At 43.6% G+C, this 12,040-nt stretch overlaps 2 protein-coding genes across 4 annotated transcripts in view; one reads left to right on the forward strand and one right to left on the reverse strand.

Annotated features, from left to right (window-relative positions):
- Nucleotides 1–147, reverse strand: part of ppp6r2a (protein phosphatase 6, regulatory subunit 2a) — a 26,317-nt gene extending 26,170 nt beyond the window's left edge. Inside the window, exon 1 of the mRNA XM_026146203.2 lies at nt 60–147. The gene's annotated coding sequence lies outside the window, so the exon portion shown is untranslated. The remainder of the gene's footprint in view (nt 1–59) is intronic.
- cbll1 (Cbl proto-oncogene-like 1, E3 ubiquitin protein ligase) overlaps nt 1–8,848 on the forward strand; it is a 12,330-nt gene extending 3,482 nt beyond the window's left edge. Inside the window, exons 1-7 of one of the 3 annotated variants that reach the window (XM_026146206.2) lie at nt 61–194; nt 1,593–1,757; nt 3,755–3,787; nt 3,981–4,087; nt 4,259–4,342; nt 4,423–4,496; nt 7,397–8,848. In XM_026146206.2, coding sequence (XP_026001991.1) covers nt 182–194; nt 1,593–1,757; nt 3,755–3,787; nt 3,981–4,087; nt 4,259–4,342; nt 4,423–4,496; nt 7,397–8,405 — 1,485 coding nt within the window. In that variant the 5' untranslated portion in view covers nt 61–181 and the 3' untranslated portion in view covers nt 8,406–8,848. Of the gene's footprint in view, nt 1–60; nt 195–244; nt 1,217–1,592; nt 1,758–3,754; nt 3,788–3,980; nt 4,088–4,258; nt 4,343–4,422; nt 4,497–7,396 lie in introns of those variants that run through there. The other 2 variants (XM_080291759.1, XM_080291760.1) reach the window with 2 other exon arrangements.
- Nucleotides 8,849–12,040: the final 3,192 nt, after the last annotated feature.

Raw genomic sequence — 12,040 nt, forward strand, 5'->3', positions numbered from 1 at the left:
TCTTTGTTGGTTTTAACGTGAACTAACTACAGTTTATTTTTAGCTCTTAATTTTTTAACCCTGTTTGCGTCGTCCTTCTTTCGCTTCCTTCTTTCCTATCCTCATTCCTTCCCTTTCACTTCACCTCCTCTCCTCGTCAGTTTCTCGTATCCCACAATGCATTGCGATCACTCGTTGGATCATGGACCAAAGCGGTAAGCAAAATGCAAAGTAGGGCCGAGACGTTAGCAAAACTTGTTATTCATGCTATATATTTTTTAACCTGCGTAGCCGTTTTCATACCAGCTCTAAGAGCTAACGTGACTACAAAGCCCCCTCGTGGAAAGTGGTTTTGCTAAGCTAACCCGTAATCTCCCAGGGGAACATTAAAGCTTGAATGGTGCGGGCTAGCCAAAAAAGGCTTGAGTACTTCTCGCCAAAAGTTAACGTTACGCCCTAAGTTGGTCTGGAGGGTTACACGAAATGTTCCACCAGAGTTTATGCAATTATTAAACTCAACTGCAAACTATATATTCTCACATGTTAGTGGGTTTACGGCTAGCTGCGATTTAGTTGGGGCGCGAATGCGGCTTGATTGTTAGCATATGCTAACCACTTAGCTGTATAAAGAAACTATCTTATAACGAGTCTCTTGACTGTTAACCCACATACACGAGCCCTTTTTTGCTGATAGTATTAAGGGCGAAACGCTAACGTTGTTAATCTAATTTCCAATTGTTTATATTACTGCAGTGTCACTAAAGTGATAAACCATTGCCAACTATAAATATCTGCGGCTCTGAGCTCCTCCTCGCTTGTTGTGGCTTTGCTAAGGGACAGGTACAAGTTTCTGTGTCGTAGGCGACATTGTGAGAGTGGGTGCAGGTGGAAGGTATCACGCCTGGAAAGGTTGTGTGTGAATGAAGCGTGTGGAAAGGTGAAGATGAGTATACGTAATGAAGGTGGATGAGTTGTATATTTGGGGTCAGCCATCCAAAGCAACGGGCAATACACAAGAATGGCAAAGAGTCCATGCAGGGTAGAGATGAGTGTCAAAGATGATTTGTTACTGAATAATAATGGCGCGAGTGAAAGGAAGAGTTACAAGATGGTAGTCCACTAAAGATGTTAACATTTTCATTGGGAGTGACCAACACGTACAGCATTAGATGTCTCATATTGAGCAGTTTGGAGACAAAGGCAAGGCTGGGACAGAAGATGGAGCTGCCAGGCAGAGGTTGGTGTGATAGAAGATGGGGATTGGATGAGACGGAGGCAGATGATCTACTGTGGAACCCAAAAAGAAGCATCCTGTTTAACCTATGAGTCACTGAGTTTCACCATAAAGTCTAATTCCAGAATGAAATTATTTGTAATCTATGTAACCAATGTAAACAGGCAAGGGACTCTGTTACAAGCACTGTCACAATCCAGTGACGTCCTAAAGGCTTTAAAAACAACTCTTTGTAGATGGATATGTGTAACTGTTAAATTTTGGTGTGGCTCTTGAGTCCACCACATGAGGTATCCCTCACTAACTCTGTAACTGTCCAATGTACAGCGCAGAACATATAGCAGTCTGTTTCAGTTGATATACTCTTTTTCTTCCACAGACAATGATCTTCAAGGAAGCGATGGCTCTGGGAGTTTGGGAGGCCCGGATGTTCGCAGACGAATCCCCATCAAACTTCTGTCCAAGCAGCCAATAAGGAGCAAACCTCAGCAGCGCCCCCAGAGACCTGTCAGCAGAACTTGTAAAAGTGAGCCTGGAGAAGATGGTAGGCACACTATGTGGTACAAAATGCTCATTAGCACTAATGTTTTTATGATGTCACACTGTATAGGCAAAAGTATTGGGCCACACCTCTTAATCAAAACTTTTTCAATCCTATTGCCACTGTATATAAATTTGAATAGCTGGCTGCCTTTACAAACATGGGTCATTCACTGAATTCAAGAGTGGAGCTGTAAAATATTGTGGCAGTTGAAATAAGTCAATTCATGAAATGTTTCTTACATTTGCAGCCCACATAAAGCTACAAAGCAGTGCCAAGGTGCATGGTTTGTAAAAATTGCCAATGCAGAGTTCCATTCACACCAGCTGAGCAGCTATAATATGTAGGTAGCCTAGTACGTTTGCCTGTAAAGTATATAAACATAGCATGCTTAATGATATTCAACTCTTTGTTGGTTAGTTTTTAAAGTAGCTAATGCATTGTTGTTGGTGTCTTTCAGCTGGTGTTTGTAAAGGTCAACCTTTCCTCTTTTCAAAATAATGGAGTTCCTTTTCTGCAATATAAGTTTTGAGATAGGGCTGTTTGATATAACGATATATATGACGATATATAAACATCTATTGTTTCATTTTACGCTGTCGTTTGTTTCGTGGTGTCGCAAAATAAACTGTTTACAGCAATATTTTTTCATGGTTCTGATGGTCGCTGTAGTTATTATTAATTTCTTAAAGTTCTCTATTTCTCTTATATTTAATATAACCACACTACGGATGGACAAGCGCCTGTTTTTATATGCGTGTCCGCTTGTTTATGTTCCACATAAACCTTTCACAATAAAGCTCAAGATCCTGTTGAGACTTTTCAAAATAAACTGAATCACGTGAAAGATGCAGAGTATTTACGGATGAGAAGTAAAAAAAGAGCCGCCAAAGTGCTAAAAAATAAACCTTAGACTCAAACGTTAGAACAGGCAGGAAACACTTCACCAAGTCGAGCTGCCCGAGATTCACAGACTTTACAGAAAATGTAACATTTTTGTGATTTATATCGTTATCGGACGATAGATGTCTGATATCGGGAGATGAGATTTTGGTCATATCGCACAGCCCTATTTTGAGATGTTCCTTTTTCATATCATTGTCACATTTCACTGGGATATATGTGCAGGATATGGAGTAGACGTTTCTTTCATCCCCACTCCAGTGGGTTGGGCTGCACACTTGATTTGGCTGCCCACAGTGTGCTTTGTCTCTCCTCCTGCCCTGAACCACGAATGTTTCACAAGTTAGGCAAATGTAAAAAACATTACACAACGGAGCCACCATGCAGTATATTAAGTATCTCTGTGGAGGGAGAAAAAACGTTCATTTTTTCTTCTGGTGGTAGGAGTCATTGTAGACTCGATGACGTGTTACACAGGTATCAGCGACGTACTCGTGGGCTGAACAGAGATGATGTGCCAGTGGTAGCAACAGACTTACAGGTTGACATGTGGGCATCTTTCTTTACCAGTTGTTGTGCAGTGACACTTGCAGTGGTAGTTTGAACGTTTCTTTGGGCAGATAGAGCTCACAGTTCATCCATATTTGCTGGCTCATCTTTGTTATTTGGACTTGATACAAAATACTCAAAAAAAGGATCCCAAGCATTTTTGTATGTTGTTGTACTTTTGTACAGCTGTCTCTGTCGCTCACAGCCGTCATTTATTCTTGGCCTGACCTGTCGTGGCGTATCAATTACAATACATCATAACAGTATCAGTTTAACAGAAAGTGTAACACTTGTATTATTGATGCTTTTACAGTCATCCAGTCTGGAATCATAATACGTTGGCACACAGTAGCACTGTGACAGCCTACTGCCATATGTCATCATGCTGTTTAAGGATTAACTGCGGCACTTGCACACAGTACAGAAGATGGATGTCCTTTTTATTATTTTCCTCATAAATTCAGTTTAGATGTTATTAAATGTTATTTATGTGAAGTTTCTGTTGTTGCCATACCGATGCTGATTCTTTTTTTCTTTTTTTAACAAAGTAATCATGAAGTCGATGATGAGGACAGCATCAAGTAAGCGTTTTAGATTTTATTTGTACCTTTCATTTTAGTTTCCATGTACATGTAATTGTCTTATACACACAGAATATTTTAAGCTCCTTTGGATAGTGACACTGTGCTATGTTCTTGCCCTCCTCTTTGGGAAAAGTGTCAGGTTTTTTTAAATACTGTTTTATTAATGCTACTTTTTTTCTTTCTACTACAGATAACTTTGGCTTTAAGCAAGAGGACAGGTTTGACTGTGGAACTAAAGCTGGTGATGTGTTTGCAAGTCAGAGGAGATTTCCACAACCGTTGTTCTGGGACTATAAGGTACGTCTGCTGTGTGAGGGGAAACAATATTAATGATTAAGTAGCATCATTACCAGCATCTGGCACGCCAGTAAGACGTGTAGTATTGGAATTAAAGAAAAAGTATACAATGATCTGGTTTTAGTGGTCATTACATGCGTGTCATATTTTTGTGTCCTCTTATTTCAACAGTTAAACTTGATTGGAGAAAAGGATGACGTTCCGATTCACTTCTGTGACAAATGCGGTCTCCCTATTCAGCTGTATGGACGGATGGTACATGTTTTATTGCTGTGTCTCTGCACAACATCTCAGAGTCATGTTACTGTCTAACTCTTGCCAATTTGACTCCTCAGATTCCCTGCAAACATGTTTTCTGTTATGACTGTGCTCTACTTCATGAGAAGAAAGGAGAGAAGATGTGCCCAGGGTGAGACTATTTAACTTTGGTACATGGCAATGAGGGTAAAATAAGGATGGCTGGATGCCAGAAAAGTCGACTCCTGCAAGTACTTTGAGCAGCAGGGGCATAAAATCACTACAGTATAAAGCCACTAAGATGTCCCTGATTTAGGCTCCGGCCACACTAATGTGTTTTTGTTTGAAAACGCATCGTTTTCTTTCCGTTTTGGCCTCCCGTCAACACTGAAACGGCGGTTTTGCTCAAGGAAAACGCAGCGTATTCAAAACGCTTTCGAAAACGCACACATTTGAAAACGGTGCTTTTGCGTCGCAGTGTGGACAGCGAAAACAGACTTTCAAAAACGATGATGCGTGTTAGAGCTGGGCGATATGAGATTTTTTCATATCACGATATGTTTTTTTCATTTCAGGCAATAACGATATCTATCACGATATCAGCCAAATAACTATATTTGTAAGATTTAAATGTGCCGTTGCTCACAAGTAAAATGTGAAATAATCAGCAGCTTGTTTTTATTTAAATATTTATTTCCCATAATAAGTTCAACAGGGTAGATGTACTTAAGGAACATGAGACTTTTTCAGATAAATAAAGGCAAATATTGCAAACTACACAAAAGGCAGCCGCTAAAGCGTTTAAGTTTCAAAATAGAACAAACGAAACAGACTAAACTGTCAATTCCACTTAGAAACAAAATATTAATTCTAAAAATAAATCTTAGTTTGTTTTACAGAAGAACAGACAAAACTGACTAACTTTTGTCAACATCAAATAAACTGAGAACTAAAAGGAAATTCTCAATCTCTCCTTGTTGTATAGCTGAGCTTTTCAAACAGTTGTAACAGTTACTTCAGTCTGACAAAAGCCGAATGACGAATCAGTGCTTCCAGTCAGAGACTGAGCTGCACCGCTTTATTGTATTTCCAGACTTGCTTTCGGCACATTTACAGTGCAGCTACTCTGTTTTTGTCAGACTTGAAATAGCAGAAATACCTTCACACTACGGAACTTCTTTGGCTCTTCCGTTCGACAATCTCTCCGGCGTTGGAACCATCATCTGTTTTCTCTTCGGTAACCTTCGGTCACGCTCGGTTGATGTTTCTAGTCGGCGCACTCATTTCCTCCGTTACCCGGGCGGCACGGTGGCTGGCTGCTTCCCAAACAAATACACATGTGCGGCTTGGCACTTGTGCTGTACGTAACAAGTCACGTGACGTGATGCTGCGGCTGTGATTGGTTCGGCTCTGCGCTACGTAATTTGGATTGGCTGTTTTTTTTTGTTTTTTTTTTTTAAGAGGACAAGAGCGGCGAGGCCTATCGCGATAGTTTAATTTTTCTATCGAGAAAAAGTTATTTCGCAACACATATCGTTATCGTTATATTTCCCAGCTGTAGTGTTAGTCATGTGATGCAGTCATGTGACCAATTAAACACAGATAGCGGAGGGTATTATACAGCAGCTGTTCTGTTTGACAGCCCTGTTAAAGATGAATATCAGTCTGTAGATGCTTCAGAGAGCTTTTCTTCAAATTCTTTAACTCTCACTCGCTTTTGCAACTTTGTACTTTTGTGTTACTCACAGCAACGACTCCACGTCATCGTTAGTCTATTTAAAGAACTCGCTGCTTTTCATCGACATTCTGCCGCCACGTTTCAAAGAGCCGGAGAGTAAATAAGCGGCAGACGGAAATGAGGCAGGTCGAATCTTCACGCATGCGCAGGACTGGAACGTAAGCGTTTTCAGACGTTTCAATGTGGACGCACAACTCTGTGAGAACGACTGAAAACACTAGTGTGGACGCGGAGCGTTTTCAAATCTATCCAGGCTAGTGTGGACGTAGCCTTAGTGACGTGAGGAATGGGACCTCAAGAAAATCTGAAGCCAACATCTGAAGTCTTTTGTCCTGTAAAAGTGAAACGGGAACCTGAATAATCTGTTAAAACCTGCAGTCGTGTAGATTGACACCCACGCTGCCAGGTGCACGAAGCACTCTGAATCATTCTCTCTGACAGTTAAAGTCTTTCCACCTACCTCCTCAACCAGATTGAAGACAGTTCTTTGTGTTAGGCCAATATTTTACTTGCTGAGCTCGTAGAAATACTGCCTACTGAGCATTCTGATAGCAAGGAAAACTAAAGGCAGCACTTACAGCATCCACTTCAGGATTGTAGGGAGGCTGGAGCCCATGCAGGCTGTGATAGGCTGAACAGAGTACACCCTGGACAGGGCTAATAGAGATGGTATCTACTCAGCTCCACTCAACTCGACTGTGTTTTGGTCTTTTTCTATTACAACCGAGTCGCACCTCAGTGTACATAGGGTTGTTGTAGCAATGTGTCCGAAACTCTGACTTTGTTTGTTTGAGACACAAATACAGCTCAGTAATTGCAATGGTATACCTCAGCCTGTGGCTTCTTGTCAGGCTTAAGGGCCATGAAGTCGGTTTTCACGAGCCTTCATAATGTTGGCAGGTTTCAAAAATGGCAGCTTTGATTTTTCTGATGGAGTTGCTCCTCTAACTCAGCGAGTGACGCCGTAGACTGGACAGTCAGTGGCATGCAATCTGCTGAGGTCACAGAGGTTTTTGCATTGACCCCGCTCACTGCAACCCCGGCTGAGCAGGGACTAAAAAAGCACCTGGTACAACCACCTAATGGAAAACCGAGTCGAGGTGAGTAGGTACCAGTGGAAAGGGCCACATTGACCAGTTGGGGCGGTATGGTGTTGGAGCTGTGGTCTCATGAAAAAAGGTCCTGCGGTTTAAGCCACGAACAGGCTGTGTGGAGTTTGCATATTGTCTGTGAGTACTGTGAAGTCCCCCAGTCCAAAAATAGGTTGATTAGATCAACAGCGAACTTGTCCAACTAAATAACTGAGCTGTTTGACTTTGTCTGTGTTTCTTCAGCCTGACCCTCTATAACTGCACAGACCCGGTTCAGCGCATTGAACAGTGCCAACGTGGTTCCCTCTACATGTGCAGCATTGTAGCAGGATGCAAGCGCACCTACCTGTCTCAGCGTGACCTCCAGGCCCACGTCAACCACCGCCACATGAGGGCTGCCAAGTCTTCTGCAGGCCGCCAGGAGCCCGTGCACCTGCCCCCTGCTTCTGATGTATCTGAGCGTTTCCGCCTGCCTCCACCTCACTTACCCAAGAACCATGTCCATCTCACCAACCCGCTCCAGCACGGGAGCCACGATCCTTACAGTCAGCCGCCACCTCCCTCCGCTCACGAAGGCCCGCCCCCGACTCCTTCTCTGGGTCCTGAGACATTCCGCATTGCCACGGTAACAACTCGTAAGCACAGTAATCTCATCACTGTGCCCATTCAAGACGACTCCTCTTCCTCTCGCGAGCCCCTCTCTGCTGGGCCAGGCCCTGGCCAGCCACCCCACCACCACCCCGGGGACTATCCTGGCCAGCCTCCCGTAGTGTCGCACTCTCACCATATGATGGCACCACCTCAACAGCATTTTGGTCCCCCACCTCCCCCGCCGCCTCCCATTACCCACCCAATGCAGCATCCTCCCCAGGCCTCTGGGACACCACACATGGTGTACAACCAGGCCCCTCCTCCCCCAATGTCCACAGCGCCCCCACCTATTACTCCTCCACCAACGCACATGATACCCCCTTACATGAATCACCCACCCCCAGGACCTCCACCACAGCATAGCGGCCCTCCTGTTAATGCCCCACCACCTCATCATTATAACCCGAACTCCATGCAGCAGTTCCCTGAAGACCAGGGTACCCTCAGTCCCCCCTTCACCCAGCCAGGAGGGCTCAGTCCTGGGATGTGGCCCGCCCCAAGAGGACCCCCACCTCCACGAATGCAGGGACCCCCTCCCCAGGGCCAAATGCCTGGTCCGCACCATCCGGATCAGGGCCGGTATCGGCCCTATTATCAGTAAACTACCACCGAAATGGGTCTGTCATTCTGTTCCATACTGCTTGTCTGAGTAATGTGATAGTAAACCTCAGGGTTCCAGGTTGTAGACATTGATTTCCATAAAACTGCCCAAAGCAAATGTGTATGTGGTGCACACTCAAGTTAACTGTGCTAAACCTTCCACTGAACATACTTTTGACTTGGAAGAGAGCAGGAGTGCCCTGTTTTTGAAACAACATATGGTAAACATGTCTGTATATATGTTAGCTGATGCCACACATGTACATTTAAAGATGTTGAGTCAATAAATTTTTAACAGCACATTTCTATCCTTTGACATGATGTGATGTAGTACAATGTCAGCTGGTTTCTTTAACAGAAGTTACTGAAAACTACATTTATCACTTGGTCTGACTGACGAGGTCTTCAGTATTTCTCATTAAAAATATATTGTGGAAAAATGAAGCTATGCTTTGTCTGGTGATCTGTTTGGGTTTGGCCCCTTTTAGGAAGAACGATGTACCTGCAGTGTCACGTCATGAAAAGACCATACAGCAAGCTACTTTAAGCAAAGCGCTGTCATTTCCCCTGAAGGCTGTGATTAAGAGCAGGAGTTGCACTTTTAGTTGGAGGTTCTATAAATCTATTTCCATGCATGCTGGTGAAGGTGAAGAATTGGCTGTTGTCTCTTTGATGTCAGTGTGATTTATTGCAGTTTTTCAGATTCAAGAACTTTATTGTCAATACAACAATATACACAGTATACAGCGTATCGAGATGCTGTTTCTCCCCGAGTCCCCCTGGTGCATTTATAAGAGTATAAATGATATATCTCCAAGAGATAAAAACTAGGAATTACAAATGATTGATAAAAAGGTACTATTACTAACTTTATCCATGTAGAATAAACAGACAGGACAGAGACAATATGAAGTGGATTGTGCAGCAGGTACTAAATACCAGGTTCAAGTTATGAGTCAGGATATTTTAGACGAGAACGGACGAAGACGTGCAAGAGACAAAATGTGCAAATATATTTGAGATGTGTTCAGTAACTATGTGACTGAGTGTGCAAATAAGCAGATTGTTCCCAGGTCCGGTTTGTAGTGCATTTGTGGAAGTTTGTGTTGTGTTTGAGTCTTTTGGTGAGTACTGTAAGGTGTTTGTGTTTATCAGTCTGGTGGTAGTGAGTTGAGGGCTCTGACTGCTTGGGGGGAAAAGCTCTTGCAGTGTCTGGTCGTTACAGTTTTGAAGGCGTCCTTCACTATGCTGCATTTGCAAGGGGATACCGCAGCAGCGCAACAAGGCCTGTAACAACAAACGTGATAAACGGGGTTTCATGTAATTTGATTGGATGATCCAGGAGACGGTCTTCTAGAGCCAAGTTTCCTGTATTTGCTAAACAAATAACCGAAGCATTAAAGCATCATCACCAAGCTTATTGTCACAGACCCTCTCTGGGGCTATACTGGTGGTCAAATTAGAGTGGCTAGTTGAGTTATAGTCATCTTTTGACACCTACTGATTGTACAGGATGTACATTTTTTATGACTATTTTCCAACCTCTGCTTGTATTGTCTGTGCTTTTCAAGTACGTGTAGCGTGGCATCATGGAGGGTTGGGCCTGTGCACCTGCCCCCTGCGAACATACAGCTGTGCAGCTTTTCCAACATGTAAGCTGTAAACAGCATGATGTATATATATTTGTATTTGTGCTTCTCAATAACCTGTGTACAATTACTGGCCTTTAGTTTCTAGCTCAAATTTACAGTTTACTTGAAGATGCGGACACCGTTGTCCACCTCCATGACGTGCTTTTTAAAAGGATGCTGTATATGCTATTTGTCAATATGAATAAACTCTTTGAGTGCTTGTGGACACAAGCAGCAGTAAACAATAGGTTAATGAGTGCATGGATATATATTCTCAGCCATAAGCTTTTGGTTATTTAGTGACTCCTCCCACTGATGGACATGATCAATATCACAGTGTAGAAAGAAGTAAAAGTTCTTCATGTAAAAGGTTAGCTGACTAGTGGGGCTGGATAATTGGAAACACTAACTTGCCCATAGTTGTGAATGGTTGTCTGTGTCTGTGTGTTGGCCCTGTGACAGACGGGCGACCTGTCCAGGGTGGACCCCGCCTCTCGCCCTAAGACAGCTGGGATAGGCTCCACGCCCCCTGCGACCCTGAAAAGGAGAAGCAGAAGCGAATGGATAGATGGATAAAGCAAGAAATGCTGAAATGATCAAAAGGACTAGTTAGAAGAATTTCCTATTTAAGAACTGTGAAAATTACATTATTAATTTCATATTTTGGATGCATGACTTTGAAAGGTCATTGGCTTGTCTGTGGACAGCATATTTTCTCTCAAAGATACTTTTATTAAATTAAAACAAAGAAAAACAGATACACACAGAATTGTTCAACAACATCAGTTTATCAGTTTACCCCCTACCCATACCACATAGTAGCCCTTTCCCTCAGGCCAGGTAGAGAAAGAAACAAACAAAAAACAGAAAAAACCCAACAAAAAAATCCCATTGCAAATACAACAGGACAAAGCAGAACAAAATAAAACAAACACAAAGAACTAAAGAAAGAAGAAAAAAAGAAGGGGGAGGATTTACTGAGTAATGCTGGAAGTTAGGCTTGCAACCTGAAGGCTGGAAAAGTATTTCAGGAATTGCCCCCTACAAGGGAGGCGAAAGAGAGCGTGCAACGGTCAGGCGTGCATCAGCCTCCCCAGTGGTGCCAAAAAGCACAAATAATGGATTAGGATCCATATAATATCCAAGAATTAGGGACAAGGTTTGAAATATATCTCTCCAGAATCCTTCAAGGCTAGGGCGCGTCCAGAACATATGGATAGGGAAGCCTCCGCACTCCCACACTTATCACAAGTGGGGTCCACATTCAGATACATACGAGATAGTTTGACTTTGGAGAGATGGACCCGGTGCACAACCTTAAATTGTAAAAGACAGTGGCAGGAACATAGGGATGTGCAGTTAACTGTACCATGTGGGCGATCGTGGCTCAAGAGTTGGGAGTTCGCCTTGTAATCGGAAGGTTGCCGGTTCGAGCCCCGGCTTGGACAGTCTCGGTCGTTGTGTCCTTGGGCAAGACACTTCACCCGTTGCCTACTGGTGGTGGTCAGAGGGCCCGGTGGCACCAGTGTCCGGCAGCCTCGCCTCTGTCAGTGCGCCCCAGGGTGGCTGTGGCTACAATGTAGCTGCCATCACCTGTGTGTGAATGGGTGGATGACTGGATATGTAAAGTGCTTTGGAGTCCTTAGGGACTAGTAAAGCGCTATTTACCATGTATCCATGACTGATTTAAATCTTGTTCCCAGCCTGTTTTAATCAAATCTATTGAAGATCGTACGGTTACGGTGAAACCTTGGTTCTCTTCGTGAGAGACTATCTCTCCACACCGTTACATATTCCATATGTACGCGGTACGACCCCCTTTGGTCATGGCGTGTGGAGATTTCTTTAAGACACTCCGGCACGCCCGGCTACGCCCCACAGCTCACGTATAAAACAGCTGTGCAGACGGGACACCGGTGATCGTTTGATCGGAACGCGTCGCTGAGCGGCCTGATGGTGGAGAGATAGTCTCTCACTAAGAGAATCAGAGGTGGGTCGAGTATCC

The sequence above is a fragment of the Astatotilapia calliptera genome, chromosome 17, assembly GCF_964374335.1.
Source record: "Astatotilapia calliptera chromosome 17, fAstCal68.1, whole genome shotgun sequence".
Taxonomy (NCBI): Eukaryota; Metazoa; Chordata; class Actinopteri; order Cichliformes; family Cichlidae; genus Astatotilapia; species Astatotilapia calliptera.